This window comes from Miniopterus schreibersii, assembly GCF_964146895.1.
Source record: "Miniopterus schreibersii genome assembly, chromosome: 6".
NCBI classification, from domain to species: Eukaryota; Metazoa; Chordata; class Mammalia; order Chiroptera; family Miniopteridae; genus Miniopterus; species Miniopterus schreibersii.
The window spans coordinates 34,169,464-34,182,978 of NC_138107.1; the positions used below are offsets into that span (position 1 = coordinate 34,169,464).

Below are 13,515 nucleotides of genomic sequence, written 5' to 3' on the forward strand. Positions count from 1 at the left end.
TTAATTTCCTTCCCAGTCTTGATGGTTAAATTCTTCATATCCTACAGTCAGCAACTCAGAATTTTTTTTCCTGGTTACCTGGAAGAAAAATCATTTTAAGAGATTAAGAAATACCATCCAAGGTCAAATCAGTGATTCATCCCAAAGTTAATTTTACTGATGGAGAGAGAATATGCTTGCCATTTACCATATCTTTTTTGAAAGGTTGAAGATGCCCCCCCAAATATTCCTGACTTTTTAACCTACTAGAAATATATTCCATCTCTTAAGCTGATTTAGATTCTCAGGGGTAGCAAATAGTTTGTGAGTTAAGGTCACCACATTCCCTTCCAACCGCAGCATATATTATTATCCCATGTTGCAGCTTCATAGAATTTTGGTTCTTAATTCTACCTGCACTTCAGGATTTAGTGGGCGTTTGCTTCATCCTGGCCACCTTGTTACTATCAGATCCTGTGTCCCATTGTCGTTTACGGCTTAAGCCTGAACTTTTTCTGGCTTTCCAACTTTCTCTGTTTCAGGAAGTCAGAATGGTTCACGTTATTCCCGTGTGCACTTGGGAAGTGGTATGATGATAGCATTTGGTGTGACTGCCTCAGTATCCCTCTTGACTGTATATTGACCAGAATAACTTGTTTCAAGTGCAAGCTTTGGCGTGTTTCCATCTAACCCTATAGACTTCAGGTAGAGTGCACACTGGTTGATGATCACTCCTTATTAACCACCAAAGACTAGGAATAATTTTTGAAACTATGTGATTTCAGGCTAAAAATTACCCAAGGTATTTTCCCAAAAGTCATTTTGGAAAAACTCGGTGTAGGCTATATTTAACCTGGTTATAGAATTATTTCCCTTTGTAAAATATAAATTTTTAGTAAAATAAGTTGATGAATGGATGAGTAGTTTAAAAGAGGTACTTAGGACACTGGAAAGAACATTTATCGGAGGGTGAATTTTTAGGAATTTTTTTAAGTTACTCATCCACAAATCATTTCTTCTATATATTTTTCTACGTAGCTGATTATTTGCCTTAGCTGATTATTTGAAATAAAAAGACATTTTACAAAAATATAAATAAAATGATTCAGCTCCAGGAATATAAATTATGAAAATTTCAAGCATGTTGACATGCATTAATAAATCACTTGTATATTTTTATAAGAAAAGGTTAAGAAATTATACTTGGATTTTTTCTGTTACTCTATTGTTTTGTCTACACATTTCAGTTAATGCCAATCTCTGTGTCTACCCTTCTTGCACCAGGAAATGCCTTTTCTCCCCTGAAAATACTAAATTAGGAAGTCTGGCAAATAAAGGAAAAGTACTTTTACTTATCTCTATTTAAAACAAGAGTCAGGCTCAGAAATGTTTTAATTTCCTTCAAAGTTCAGTAATTAAAATCAACATTAAAACTATGACTTTACCTTGTTATTTTGTTGAGGTTGGAACTTTTTATCACTAGTTTTGTGTGCTTGATTTTTAGAATGACCTGATGACCTATAAAAAGAAAGCAAAAACACAATATTCTCTTTCCTGGGCTTATCAACATTAACAGCAACTACGACTTCCTACTATTTTTGTTCGAAAGTGATTATGATGAGTGAAAACGGGTTAACATATTTTGCCAGTGCCTTTGTTGGAGTTGGAGGAAGTATGCTTTCCCCACCCCGCTGAGCTTTGCCATCCAGTTGGCTTGTTGTTTCTTAGGCAGTGGTCTCAGGACTGAAGAAAAGCTCATGGGAAAGATGAACGATAAGTTCATCTTGCAAAAAATGGGGTTATTTTTCAAGTCAATTCTGAATTGTGGTTACTGAAAAACAACTCTGTAATAACACTTTGTTCTTGCAATTCTAAAATGTATTTTAAAATTTGATGCATATAGCTCCAGACTTCTCTATATACATGTTATATCATTACTGAGGACAGTGTGTACACATTTGGCACCTTACTTTTTTACTCTCTGCATTATGAAATGGGTATAATATTTGGAGGATACTTTCTGACATATGTTCCCTTATCGGTAAACTGTTTTCTGTCCTCCAACATTCTGCCCATAATAGCCGCAGGGAAAGGGGGGAGGTGGGCACCACTGCAGGAAGGAGGGACACTCTTATCTTGGCCCCAGTGCCTGATGGAAGAAGGCAGGCGAGAGGAGGGGGGCTTAGTTCCCCGAGGTTGAGTAACAAGGTCCTTGTTCCTCCTACCACCAGCCAAGGCAGCATTTTTGGTTCAGCGTGTCCTGGTTGGGCGATTTGGAGGCTTTGAGACAACCAGGGGACAGGCAGATGCCGGGGTCAGAACTGAGAGATCCCAGGTGAGGAGACTGGGAACAGAAACTTTCCAAAGGACCGGGTGAGGCAAAGGGTGCCCCCCCCCAATGCATACAGACACCACACCACCAAGAAGAGGAGGGGAGGGGAGGGGACGGGAGGGGAGGGGAGGGGAGGGGATGGGAGGGGACGGGAGGGGAGGGGAGGGGAGGGCAGGGGAGGGGATCTTTGAGCCTGACTATGTATTTCAAGAAAACTGAGTTGCCTAAAGTGATTGCTTAAACTGTTAATCAGAAGAAGTTTTAAAAATTGGATTGGACTGTATTAAACTTCACTCCTCCCTCCCCTCTAACCCAGTGATGAAGGGGCTCAAAACAGAGTGAGGAGCAGCTACTAGAGAGAAAATGGGCCCTTCCCCCTCATGCCTGAGGTGCAGCATGTGAGTAACCTGTGATCTTACTGTAGTTCAAACCCGTGCTTTCATGGTGCTGAGACCTCTTCATAAGTGTCACTTTGTACCATTGCTTACTTAATCTGGCCCCTACATTTGGAAAAGATTCTCGTTATTATAAATAATATCACGAAGAACACACTAGACCTATTAAAGGGCAAAGTGAAAATGTTTAGATCTGAAGAGGAAAAGTCATAAATAATTCTCAGATCTAGATTTGCATTTTCTGTGTAAGATGATAATTGCAATTAATAAAAGTAAAATTCATCAAGCCGGAAAAGAGTCCTTTGAAAATCGAAGTGTTGTTTCTTCTTAAGGGAATTTTGCCGAGTAAGTTCCTAGAACAACTGAACCTATGTATAGAATATCTAAAAGGGAGGGAAATGAAAAACGTGTGGCGTGTACTTGTAAACATTGACTGGGGAGAAAGAATAGGAGGGAAAGTAAAGGGGCCAGTGTAACAGAAGACAATGACTTGGCAGTAGAATGGCAGAGAATTGAACCAACTGAAAGTGCTCGCTGTGCGCCCACGGGCTCATCTCCATAACGCACTTGCCCTCAATTTAATTTTCCCATTTGCTCTTCACTCTCAGGTAGAAGAACAGAAATGTGGCCAAGCTGACAATCCTTTAGAGGGTGCTGTTTTCAGAGTCACAGCACATAGTGTCCTCAACTGATTGGCTTCTGAGTTGCGGTTTAAGTACCAAGTAGGGAATCTCGGTTTTCCTTACAGGGCTGCCTTTTGTTGATAATTATCAAACGGTTCCGGTGATGCTAGCAGCTGAGCGTTTACCCTGAGGAGCACCGAATTTACTCCTTACCTGACTCATGCATTTATTCCTATTATCCCCATTATATAGATGAGAAATCTGAGGCATAAACGGGGGGGGGGAAATGTTGCTCAAGTTCACCAGTTAGGGGTAGAGCTTGAATTTGAACTTGGGTATAACTTTAGAGCCTCTAATCTTAATCAGTGTCTTTGTCTATGGTCGATTAGGTCTTAATTTGTCATGTGGTCCTCCCATAAGTAAAATGTCAGTCACCTAAATGATGGTGTCTGTGAGGAACAGAAATAACTGCTGGGAGGGGGCGGGTGATGGGGATCCAGGAGGCACCCCGTCCGCTGTGCCCAGGTTCCTGCTCATTGAGTCCTGAAGCAGCTCTTGGGCGATGGGTTTATCCTCATGCTGAGGATTTTCTTTTCTCCCCCAGAGAAACTGAGTATCTTTCTCTCCTTCCTCCCGGTCTTCCTTCCTCCCTTCCTTCTTATCTGCTGCTCAGCCTCCGACATGGTGACTAACACATGGATGCTCAGAAATCTTTGCTGAATTGAGCTGATGTAAGGGAGCATGTCATTGCTGTGTGTTTGGGTCCTGGAAGTTCACATTATCTGTCCCCAGAGGCAGGCACAGGTGGGGGAGCAGAGCCCCCCAAACCTAAGAGCTGTTCACTTCTAGTCGGCCTGTGCCTCTGTTGATCTCCCTTGTGACAACCTAGCATTAAAGTGATATTTCTTAAGAAAGAGGGATGTTTATTTTATTTTTTTTGTTTCTTGATCTTTATTACCATTACTGACCAGTCCATACTTTCCCTACTGATTTGGAATGCTTATTAAAATAAATTCCCTAATGTTAAATTCCTTAATATATAAGGATCTATTTAGGACTTATGTTTGTTCTATTCATCTGTTGTTTATCTTAGTGTTCTAAATATTATTTTATGTATTGCTGTCCTACAGAACAGCCTCCCTATCATTGTACTTTAAGATTTTCTCCTGAACATTTTCATTTCCAGAGGAACTTCAGGACCGGAATGACAAATTCCATAAAGAATCCAGTTGGGATTTTAATTGGGATTAACTTGGAGAAAATTGATAGCATTATCATAATCCTCGCTTGCCTGAAGGGACACTCTGTGCGTTATGTTCTCTGTGAAGATGCTTTACACGCATAATTTCATACACTCCTTGCAGTAACCCAGCAGGTGGGTTTTATTAGTCTCTATCCAAGGAAGAAATTGAGGTTTAGAGAAGTTAAGTAAGTTCTCCAAGGTCACTTGATTAGTAAATTGCTAAACCAAAATTTTAATTGCACTTTGACTTCCAAATATTGCTTCTTAACCACTATTGTATAGTTGTCTTTAAAGTGTTAATACTTTAAAGGAACAGGGTATGTTTCATCAAACAAAAGGCTAAATCTCTGGTTTCTTGTTGATTCACTGTGGAAGCAGATTGCCACAAGTCCCCTGGGTGGGAAATTAAGGACTGTGGTCACTAGAATGAGTCAGAGAACAGTAGAAAAACCAGGATGGTCTAGTAAAGACATAGTCTGAGGTGATTAATACTGAGGAAAGGTTGGTGTGGGTGAGTGGAAGCTCACAGGGGGAAGGGTGGGACAGGTGCCCACAGAAGTCTTTGGAGGGCAGAGTCCACAGTGAAGATCTTATCTGGGTGTCACAGGACCTGGAGAGAATTAGGAACATTGTGCTCCCTGTTTGTTCATAAGGCTACCCCCATCCAAAAGTCTGGTAAATAGAAGGCCAAGTATATCTCACCTTCTATTTCTCCTTCTAAAGGCCTTCTTTTAACCTTCTGTCAGAAATGAAGGATTGATTAAACATATCATAGCACATCTGTAGAATGGACTACCCTGTAACCATTAAATATGATGCTACAGAAAATATTTAGTGACATGGAGGAATGTCCTATGTGAAAAAGCTCACTACAAAGCAAGCAGCCAGGCTGATTCCATTTTATTTAGAAAATTCTATTTGAACATTCTGCATACACACGCACACCAAGAGATAATAGCAGTCAATGTGACTCTTATCTTTTTTCTTATAATTTTCTATATTTTCCAGTTTTCTTATGATGAAAGCTATTGTATTTGCAAATAGGGCCAAGGCCAAGTCTCTCTCTCTCTCTCTCTCTCTCTCTCTCTCTCTCTCTCTCACACACACACACACACACACACACACACACACCCCAGTTAAGGGAGTGGACCGTGTGGTATTCTCTCTTAAAGCTGACACAGATTCTTTTTTCTTCCCTTACTGGTCTTAATGAAATATTGTAGGAAGGCTTGAGCAGTGGTCTCCAACTGTGGTTTTTGGACCAGCGCTATCAGCCTTTCCTGTGCCCTACCCAGACCTGCTGAATCACAGAGCCTGGCAGAGCCCAGCCATGCGTGTTTTAGCAAGTCTTCACCAGGAGATTCTGATGCACATGACGTTTGAGAACCATAGGTTTAAGGGACCATATGAATTCATTCTAATGATAGGTTTCTCAGAATTATGAATAACAAATTCCTGTGTCTGTAAAGTTGGTGTGCTCGACCTACCTGCACGGAGCTCCCTTTCCTTGGATGACCTCACATTTCTCTCCAGGGGCACAGAGGCCCAGGTCCCCCTGGTGGTCCAGGGGCCCCTGGCTCTCATACCCCCATCTGCAGCGACACTCTGCTTCCTCGGTCCACTCATTCTGTACACACTGGGCAAATTCTCCACAGGCCAGGAATGTGCAGGGATCTGCTTGGTCAGCTGTAGGAGATGAGGTAGATAAGAGTAAATGCATGGAGGCCTGAGCAGGGGAACTGGCAGAAGTCAAAGGCAAAAGGCCAGATATATTTGCTCTCATCCCATTTTGAAGTGGGTTGTGCAGTAGTGATAACAGACTGGAGTGAAAAGAGAACCACATGTTTCTGTATTTTTGACAAATGAGTTTATAGACACAGATGATGACATATTTAGCTTCAAGTATAATTACCCACAAACTTTGCTGTGCGTCAGCATCACCTAGAGGTCTTGTTAAAATGCAGATTCCAGGCCCTACCCTCAGAGTTTCTGATGCAAGAGGTTTGGAATGGAGCCTGAGAACCTGTATTTCTAAGGAGATCCCAGCGATGCTGACGCATGCGACCTGGAGGGCACGTTTTGATAACTGCTGCATAGAGAACTGATTTTTTATTTGTTGGTTATTTTTTAAGGTATTTTCTGCAGAGATGAGCTATAAATGTGTATATTTAAGATCAGATGTAACTTATAAAGTAGTAGTCATTTATGAGGACAATTTTGAGAACTCAGGATAATTTCCTAATTTAAAAAATATATTTCTCTTAGTCCCTCCCTGATCCCTAGGGCCCTAATGTTAGAGATACTTTCTTTTGGATTAATTGTTTTTCTCTATTAAAATTCAAATAGATTTTCCAGTCTGTTCTCTTTCACTCTATTCTTAACTCTTTAGGATTGTCTCAAATTCTTTATAAAGTAGATTGTAAATCAAGAGAATCTCAGGATATTTAGCTCTGGAAGGCCTGTGGGTCCTGCCAGCCTTTTTGTGTGTCTCTGTAAAGCTGGGCGTTCTGAGCTCTCAGGCAGAGAAGCAAATGGCCTGAGTCCCCACATGCTGATGGCAGAGCCAGAATCGGACTCTGTCCCTGAGACCATTGTGCTTTCTACCCTGAGAGGCTTACACTGGCCATTTATCCCTCAGATTTTTCTTTCAATAAACACATATTATGTGCAAGGAAGGAACTAAGGGACAGGCAACTGTGTATAAAACCGTTTATCCAGGAAGCCTAGAGGAAGGTACAGAATCCTTCTATCCAAAGAGCCCAGTACCTTGTCTAGCATAAGAGCCCTAAATATGAGCTCTAAGCATAAGCCAGAGAAGAGATCACCATGGAGGGGATAGTTTGAACTGAGTGCCTGTATTTAAAGTGGGTTGTATTTATATATGCCAAGACTACAAAAGGCATTCCAACTGGACCCAGCAGCGTAAGCAGAGGCACAGAAGTGAGAAAGCAACAGGCAACAGACGTGGAGGAGATGGAGCAGGGGAAGCCCACTTTGGAAGGAGCAGAAACCCATGGACAGACAGAAGGGAACTAAGGCTGGAAAGGTTAGAGCCAAACTCTGGTAGGAATTTGGACTTTACAGGCAAGTGGGAGCCTGCAGTGGATTTGGGGAGAGGGAGGGGTATGATCAGTATTGTGTTTTAGAAGACATGTAAATAGAACTTACAATTTTCAAAATCAGGATAATTTCAGTCATTTTCTGGTCCAGTATGTCCCAAGTAGGAACATTTGCTGAACTAGAATTCAGCAGGACTAAATAACTTTTATACTAAAAAGAGGTTTGGTGGCTAAATGAGTTGTGTGGTTTTTTTTTTTAAATGCAGGGTGAAATAAATAAGTTTCTCTCTCTTTCCCCTTTTCTCTTTCTCCCTCTCTCTCTCCAACCTCACCCCCTTCTCTTTTTTGCTTTTAAACACTCTTGGGGTCATTAATAAGCTAATATCTATTGTGAATCTTCCATTGGAGAACATAGCTGCTTTGCCAAATTTACTGACCACAGAAGTTCTGCAAATGGGTCTTCGGGGTCATCTTGTGGGGTGAGAATTTCAAAGAACCTCTGTGTTCACTGTTTGGTCCAGTGCCTCCTTGCGGTGGAAGGAGCAAGAGAGATGAGTGAGACCAGCCCAAGCTGAGGGCAAGGGCAGGCCCTGGAGAGCACAGTTTTGGGTTTCCCAGCAAGGCAGGCCTGTTAAAAGTCTATGTGAAGTTGTACTTCTCTGCAGGTCGAGGGTCCCTTATGGACAACCGGCCTGGCTAAGGTGAACTGGTTTTCCCTGCCTCACAGTTCCTGATGCTCGCCATGTTAGGGGATCCCTGTCACTGTTTGGAAAAAACTCAAATTTACCCTGATAACCCAGGTGATCCACACCCAGGGCCTGGGTTAATAAACAGCTGCCAGCAACTCTACCCTCAGTACTTTGGTCTTGAAAACAGAAGCCAGGAGGGAACAGTCAGAGTTGTGTTTCCCTCTCTGCAGAGGGGAAATATAGTGTATTTACATGGAAGGCTGATGGAATGCACAGATTCTGCCCTGCTGAGGACTCATAGGAATGAGTTACCCGTTACAAAAAAGGTTTCTGTTTCATCATAATTTCCTTCAGCCCAGCCAAGCATGCTCTATGCACCAGTAAAGCTGAACTAAACACAGTAAGGTAAAGCTGGAGGAGTGACATATCCAAATTCGGGGGCCTAGAGTCAGGTATAGTTTATCGATTACTTGCTTCTCCCATGTTATTTACTCAGGACCAGTCTACAGGCAAGACATAGGAGGCTTAAAATCACTGAGCTGGGCGGGGCTGGCATGGCTCAGTGGTGGCGCATCGACCGGGAGATCTTGGTATGATTTGGGAGATCGAGGTTGGATCCCTGGTCTTGGGTTTCAGGCTCGATCCCCAGCAGGGGGAGTGCAGGAGTCAGCCAATCAATGACTCTCATCATGGATGTTTCTATCTCTCACTCCCTCTCTCTCCCTCTCTCCAAAATCAATAAAAATATATTAAAAAAACAAAAAACACTAGGCTGAGTTTTTGTTTGCTGTGTACCCTTCCTAAGAATTAAAAGAAGATCCATTTATTCAACAAGTATCAATTTGGCCCTTCAAAGTCTTCAGCACTGAGAATTTCAGGCAAACTAATTGCTTTAGATTTTTATTTTACCCATATATAAGATTTTATATCTTCAAGTCCCTCAACTCCTACCCCATCCCCTTGTGGACTGTGTGAAGAGTTCCAGGGAAGGAAAGAACCCCAAGGGGGAGCTGTTGGACCATAGCCTATAAAAGTGTGAACTGCCTAATTGCAGTTCATTAGAATCATAACAGAAGAGGTGACATACAACAATTTGTGAAGCAACTCATACAGCTTCCACTTTCGAAAAATATTTCCCCTAGGTATGTTAATAAGTGATACCTCTAACTTTGGGCTTTAGGCAAAGACTGAGACCTGGATGTGAGCTGATTCTGGGGAGGAAGCACCATGAAAAAGAAGAGAGTGACTTTACAATGAATGAAAATTTAACCAGTAGAAATTTCTTAAGAAAGCTTCCACTGTGTTATCATTTTCTTTCTTTGTCATATCCCAAAGCCATTCTCTTCGGAATGATGGACACATTAATGTGTAGGCCATACAACTATTTGCTTCTTTCTTAACACATCCCCAGGAATTTGCACACAAAAAATTTAGTCTCAACTTCCCACTCTTTGCTCTTGATTTAGTCAATATTAATAATGTAAACATTATGTAGCAACAACCAAAAATGGGCTGTTCTGAACATGGTCCATATCCTGGAAAGAGGAGGGACAGGGAGATGTGAGATCAACAGTCTATTAGGAAGACAATGATTAAATGCGGTTTTCTAGAAAAATATTTCAAGTCATAATCAAATTGTGTGTCGTTTGAGGAGGTGATTGGTATCCTCATGATTGGTGTATGGACTAATCTATAATTACCTTAGCTTCCTGGATTTGCTTAAATCCCCTTTCTATAGATTATTTATTGGTGGGCACTATGGAAAGGGCTCTCTGTGAGCCTGTACCATCCCCACCAAATACCTAGTATGGTTAGGGGAACCCTCTGGGTTTACTGTAATTGCTTGCTGACAAAATCACTTATTTTTCTGTCCTTAACCCACGTGGGTAGCTCTTTTGCAGATCAAATTTGACAATCTCTCTGTAGCCCAGAGCAACTGGCCTGAGAAAGTCCAGTGGTTCAGTAGCTGTTCATTTCCAAGTGGTGGGAAAAATTCAGGTCCATCCTGTATCCAGAGGTCCTGGTTCAGCCTTTAACTTCCCATGTAGATTCTGACTATAGTCAGAGCATTGATGCCATTCTATTTCAGGCCTTGTCCCTGATGTGGCCCCAGGGATCAACATCCTGAACCTTCACCAGGAGCTTCAGAAAGAGCACCATGACAATTATTTATATAGTAGTCCCCACCTTTCCAAGGGGAATATCTTCCAAGACCCCCAGTGGATGCCTGAAACCACAGATAGTACTGAACCCTATATATACTATGTTTTCCCCTATATATACTTATGATAAAGTTTAATTTATAAATTAGGCACAGGGAGAGATTAACAGCAATAACTAATAGAATAATTATAACAATATACTTTAATAAAAGTTATGTGAATGTAGTCTCTCTCTGATAACCAATATGATAACCAACACAACTACTAAGTGGCTAAAGGGCATGGATACACTGGACAAAGGGATGATTCACGCCCCAGGAGGAGTGGAGTGGGACAGCTCAAGGTTTCATCATGCTACTCAGAAAGGTGTGAAATTAAAACTTATGAATTTTTTATTTCTGAAATTTCCCACTTAATATTTTCAGACCACAGTTGACTGTGGGTAACTGACACTGCAGAAAGAGAAACTATGGATAAGGAGAGACTACTGTAGAAACAGAGAGCTTGCATTTATTGAAGGTCATTTTGTGTTTGGTATTGCACTTGACACTTTAAACAAGTCTTCAATAATATTCACAATAACCCTCCAAAGTAGATATCGCTGAAAATTAAAGCCTATTGTAGCTGGAAAGTATAACTCAAGATTAACATCTGTATGTCCGTTCACAGTGTTTGGCTTTTGACATCATTCTAGTGGCTTTAAAATAACAGGGTTTCCAGGAGAAAATTCAGGGTTCCACGGGGCTCATAGGAGATGAGGGACAGTGAGTTGGAGGCCCGGCCACTGCCAGCATCTCCACTCTCATCAGTTTACATATCAGACTCCCACAAATGCTTTCCTTTGAAACAGTCTCTCCCAACTAAACAAAACCTCACAACCATCGTCTGCCACCACTTTCCTGAGGCAGAATGTTTCCTTGTAGAAAGTATAGTCTGACACTACAGTGGCTCCACATTGTTTCTGTTGTTCAAATGCGACATAGATGAACAGGGCTGGAAGGAAGAGAACTGCATGTGGGGCTTGGAAATATTTGTATCTTTCTGAGATTTCCAGTGTAAGTACATTTTCTGTATCAGTTTCTACCTTGGATTTGCTTATATAGTGTCTTCTGTATGTATTTCACAGGTCTTTAAGAGCATTCCCAACTGGCTGACTGAGGAAGGATGTATATCTCTCAGTTCTCCATGTGATAAAAAGACAAACATTCAAGTGAATGTGCCCTGCCTGCAGGGAACATGTTGAGGCATTTTGCATTAAAGTTTAAAAGATGGAGTTTCCTCAAAAAATTAAAAATGGAACTGCCATTTGACCCAGTGATCCCAATTCTAGGAATATATCCTAAAAAACCTAAAACACCGATTAGAAAGAATCTATGCGCCCCTATGTTCATAGCAGTGCAATTTACAATAGCTAAGATCTGGAAACAGCCCAAGTGCCCATCAGTAGATGAGTTGATAAAAAAGCTGGGGCACATTTACACCATGGAGTTCTATGCAGCTGTAAAAGAGAAGGAAATCTTACCCTTTGGGACAGCATGGAGGGAACTAGAGAGTATTATGCTAAGTGAAATAAGCCAGTCAGAGAAAGACAAGTACCACATGATCTCACTCATATGTGGACTCTAAAGAACAAAATAAACTGATGAACAAAATAGATAGAGACCTAAAACCATGGAGCAGTCTGATGAATTTCAGAGGGAAGGCGGGGATGGGGAGTGTGGAAGGGAAGAGATTAATCAAAGAACTTATATGTATATATGCATAACCTACGGACACAGACAATAGTGTGGAGAAGGCCTGGGGGGTGTGTGTGTGGATGCTAGGTGGAGGGGATCAATGGGGGGACGGATACATCTGTAATACCTTCAACAATAATGATAAATTAAAAAAAAAAAAGATTATGGTCGTGGTCATCAAGAAGTTCACAAGTTCGAGGAGATCATAGGTCCCTGATGGCCTAAGACTGTCTATTTCAAATCTCCTGTTTCTGGTTCCAAGTGCACTCATGCTTGTCAGGCCTGAAAGTAGGCCTCCAGGCTCCCAAGTCTGCAGTTGACCAACTTCAGTCCATTAGTCCCCCCGCCCCCTTCACTTGCCCTACACCCTTGAGTCTGTGTGTTGATTGCTTTTCTGCCCTTTTCTCATTCTTTACCATCACTTTGTCCTTTATTCTTTCATCATCTCCTTCTCGACACCTAAACGCGGGCCAGGAAGTGAAGCACCTCTTTTGACTGGGTCCCGTCCTAGGGCAGGTTTCAGCCCAGTTTGCAGCTCGGGCTTCACCTGGACTCCCTGGGCTGCGGGTCTACTGGGTCCTGGCCGGAGATTTCTTTCTTTTGAATGTAATGAAACCTAGTGTTCACTAGATGGCGGCCAATAGCAATAGACGTAGGAATAGATTCAGGGGACAAAATTTTAATTTTTTTTTTAAATCCTCACCGGAGGATATTTTTTCCATTACTTTCCAGAGAGCGTGGAAGGAAGGAGAGAGAGAGAGACAGAGAGAGAGAAACATCGATGTGTCTCACATCGCTTGGTCGCCTCCCGCACCCACCAGGGCCAGGGACCAAGCCTGCAACCGAGGTACGTGCCCTTGACCGGAATCGAACCCAGGACCCTTCCGTCTGCAGGTGGACGCCCCAGCCACTGCGCCAGGCCGGCGAGGGCGGGGATGAAGTTTTAAGCGTCTAAACTGATGTGTCTCCTTAACCGCACTGTGCAGTGCGCACGGGCAGGGAAGCGCGGTCGGGAAGGAGCTCGTGCAGACGCAGGAGCAGTTCTCGGGCCGCTGACGGGGCCGGTGTCACTGCGCGGTTGTGTGGATACCTACAAACACCTTGCTCTTGGTGGCTGGAGAACAATGTCCCCTCTCAGTCACTACTTCTATCTGCCGAAGTGCGGTATTTTGGGTGCACTAGTTTTAGGGCCTGAGCATCCCAGGGTCAGCTGGTGGAGGGAGGGAGAACTTTGACAGGGGCTGTGGGAGGTGGCCCTGCAGCTGGGTCGCAGCCTCAACTTGTGTACGGGGTTTGT

General features: G+C 42.5%; 1 protein-coding gene across 1 annotated transcript in view; it reads right to left on the minus strand.

The window, feature by feature from the left end:
- The window catches only part of IMPG1 (interphotoreceptor matrix proteoglycan 1), a gene marked incomplete at both ends in the record, with an annotated part of 106,518 nt that continues 93,003 nt past the window's right edge, over positions 1-13,515 (minus strand). The window contains 3 exons of the mRNA XM_081140619.1: positions 1-78; positions 1,425-1,497; positions 6,060-6,258. Coding sequence (XP_080996745.1) covers positions 1-78; positions 1,425-1,497; positions 6,060-6,258 — 350 coding nt within the window. The remainder of the gene's footprint in view (positions 79-1,424; positions 1,498-6,059; positions 6,259-13,515) is intronic.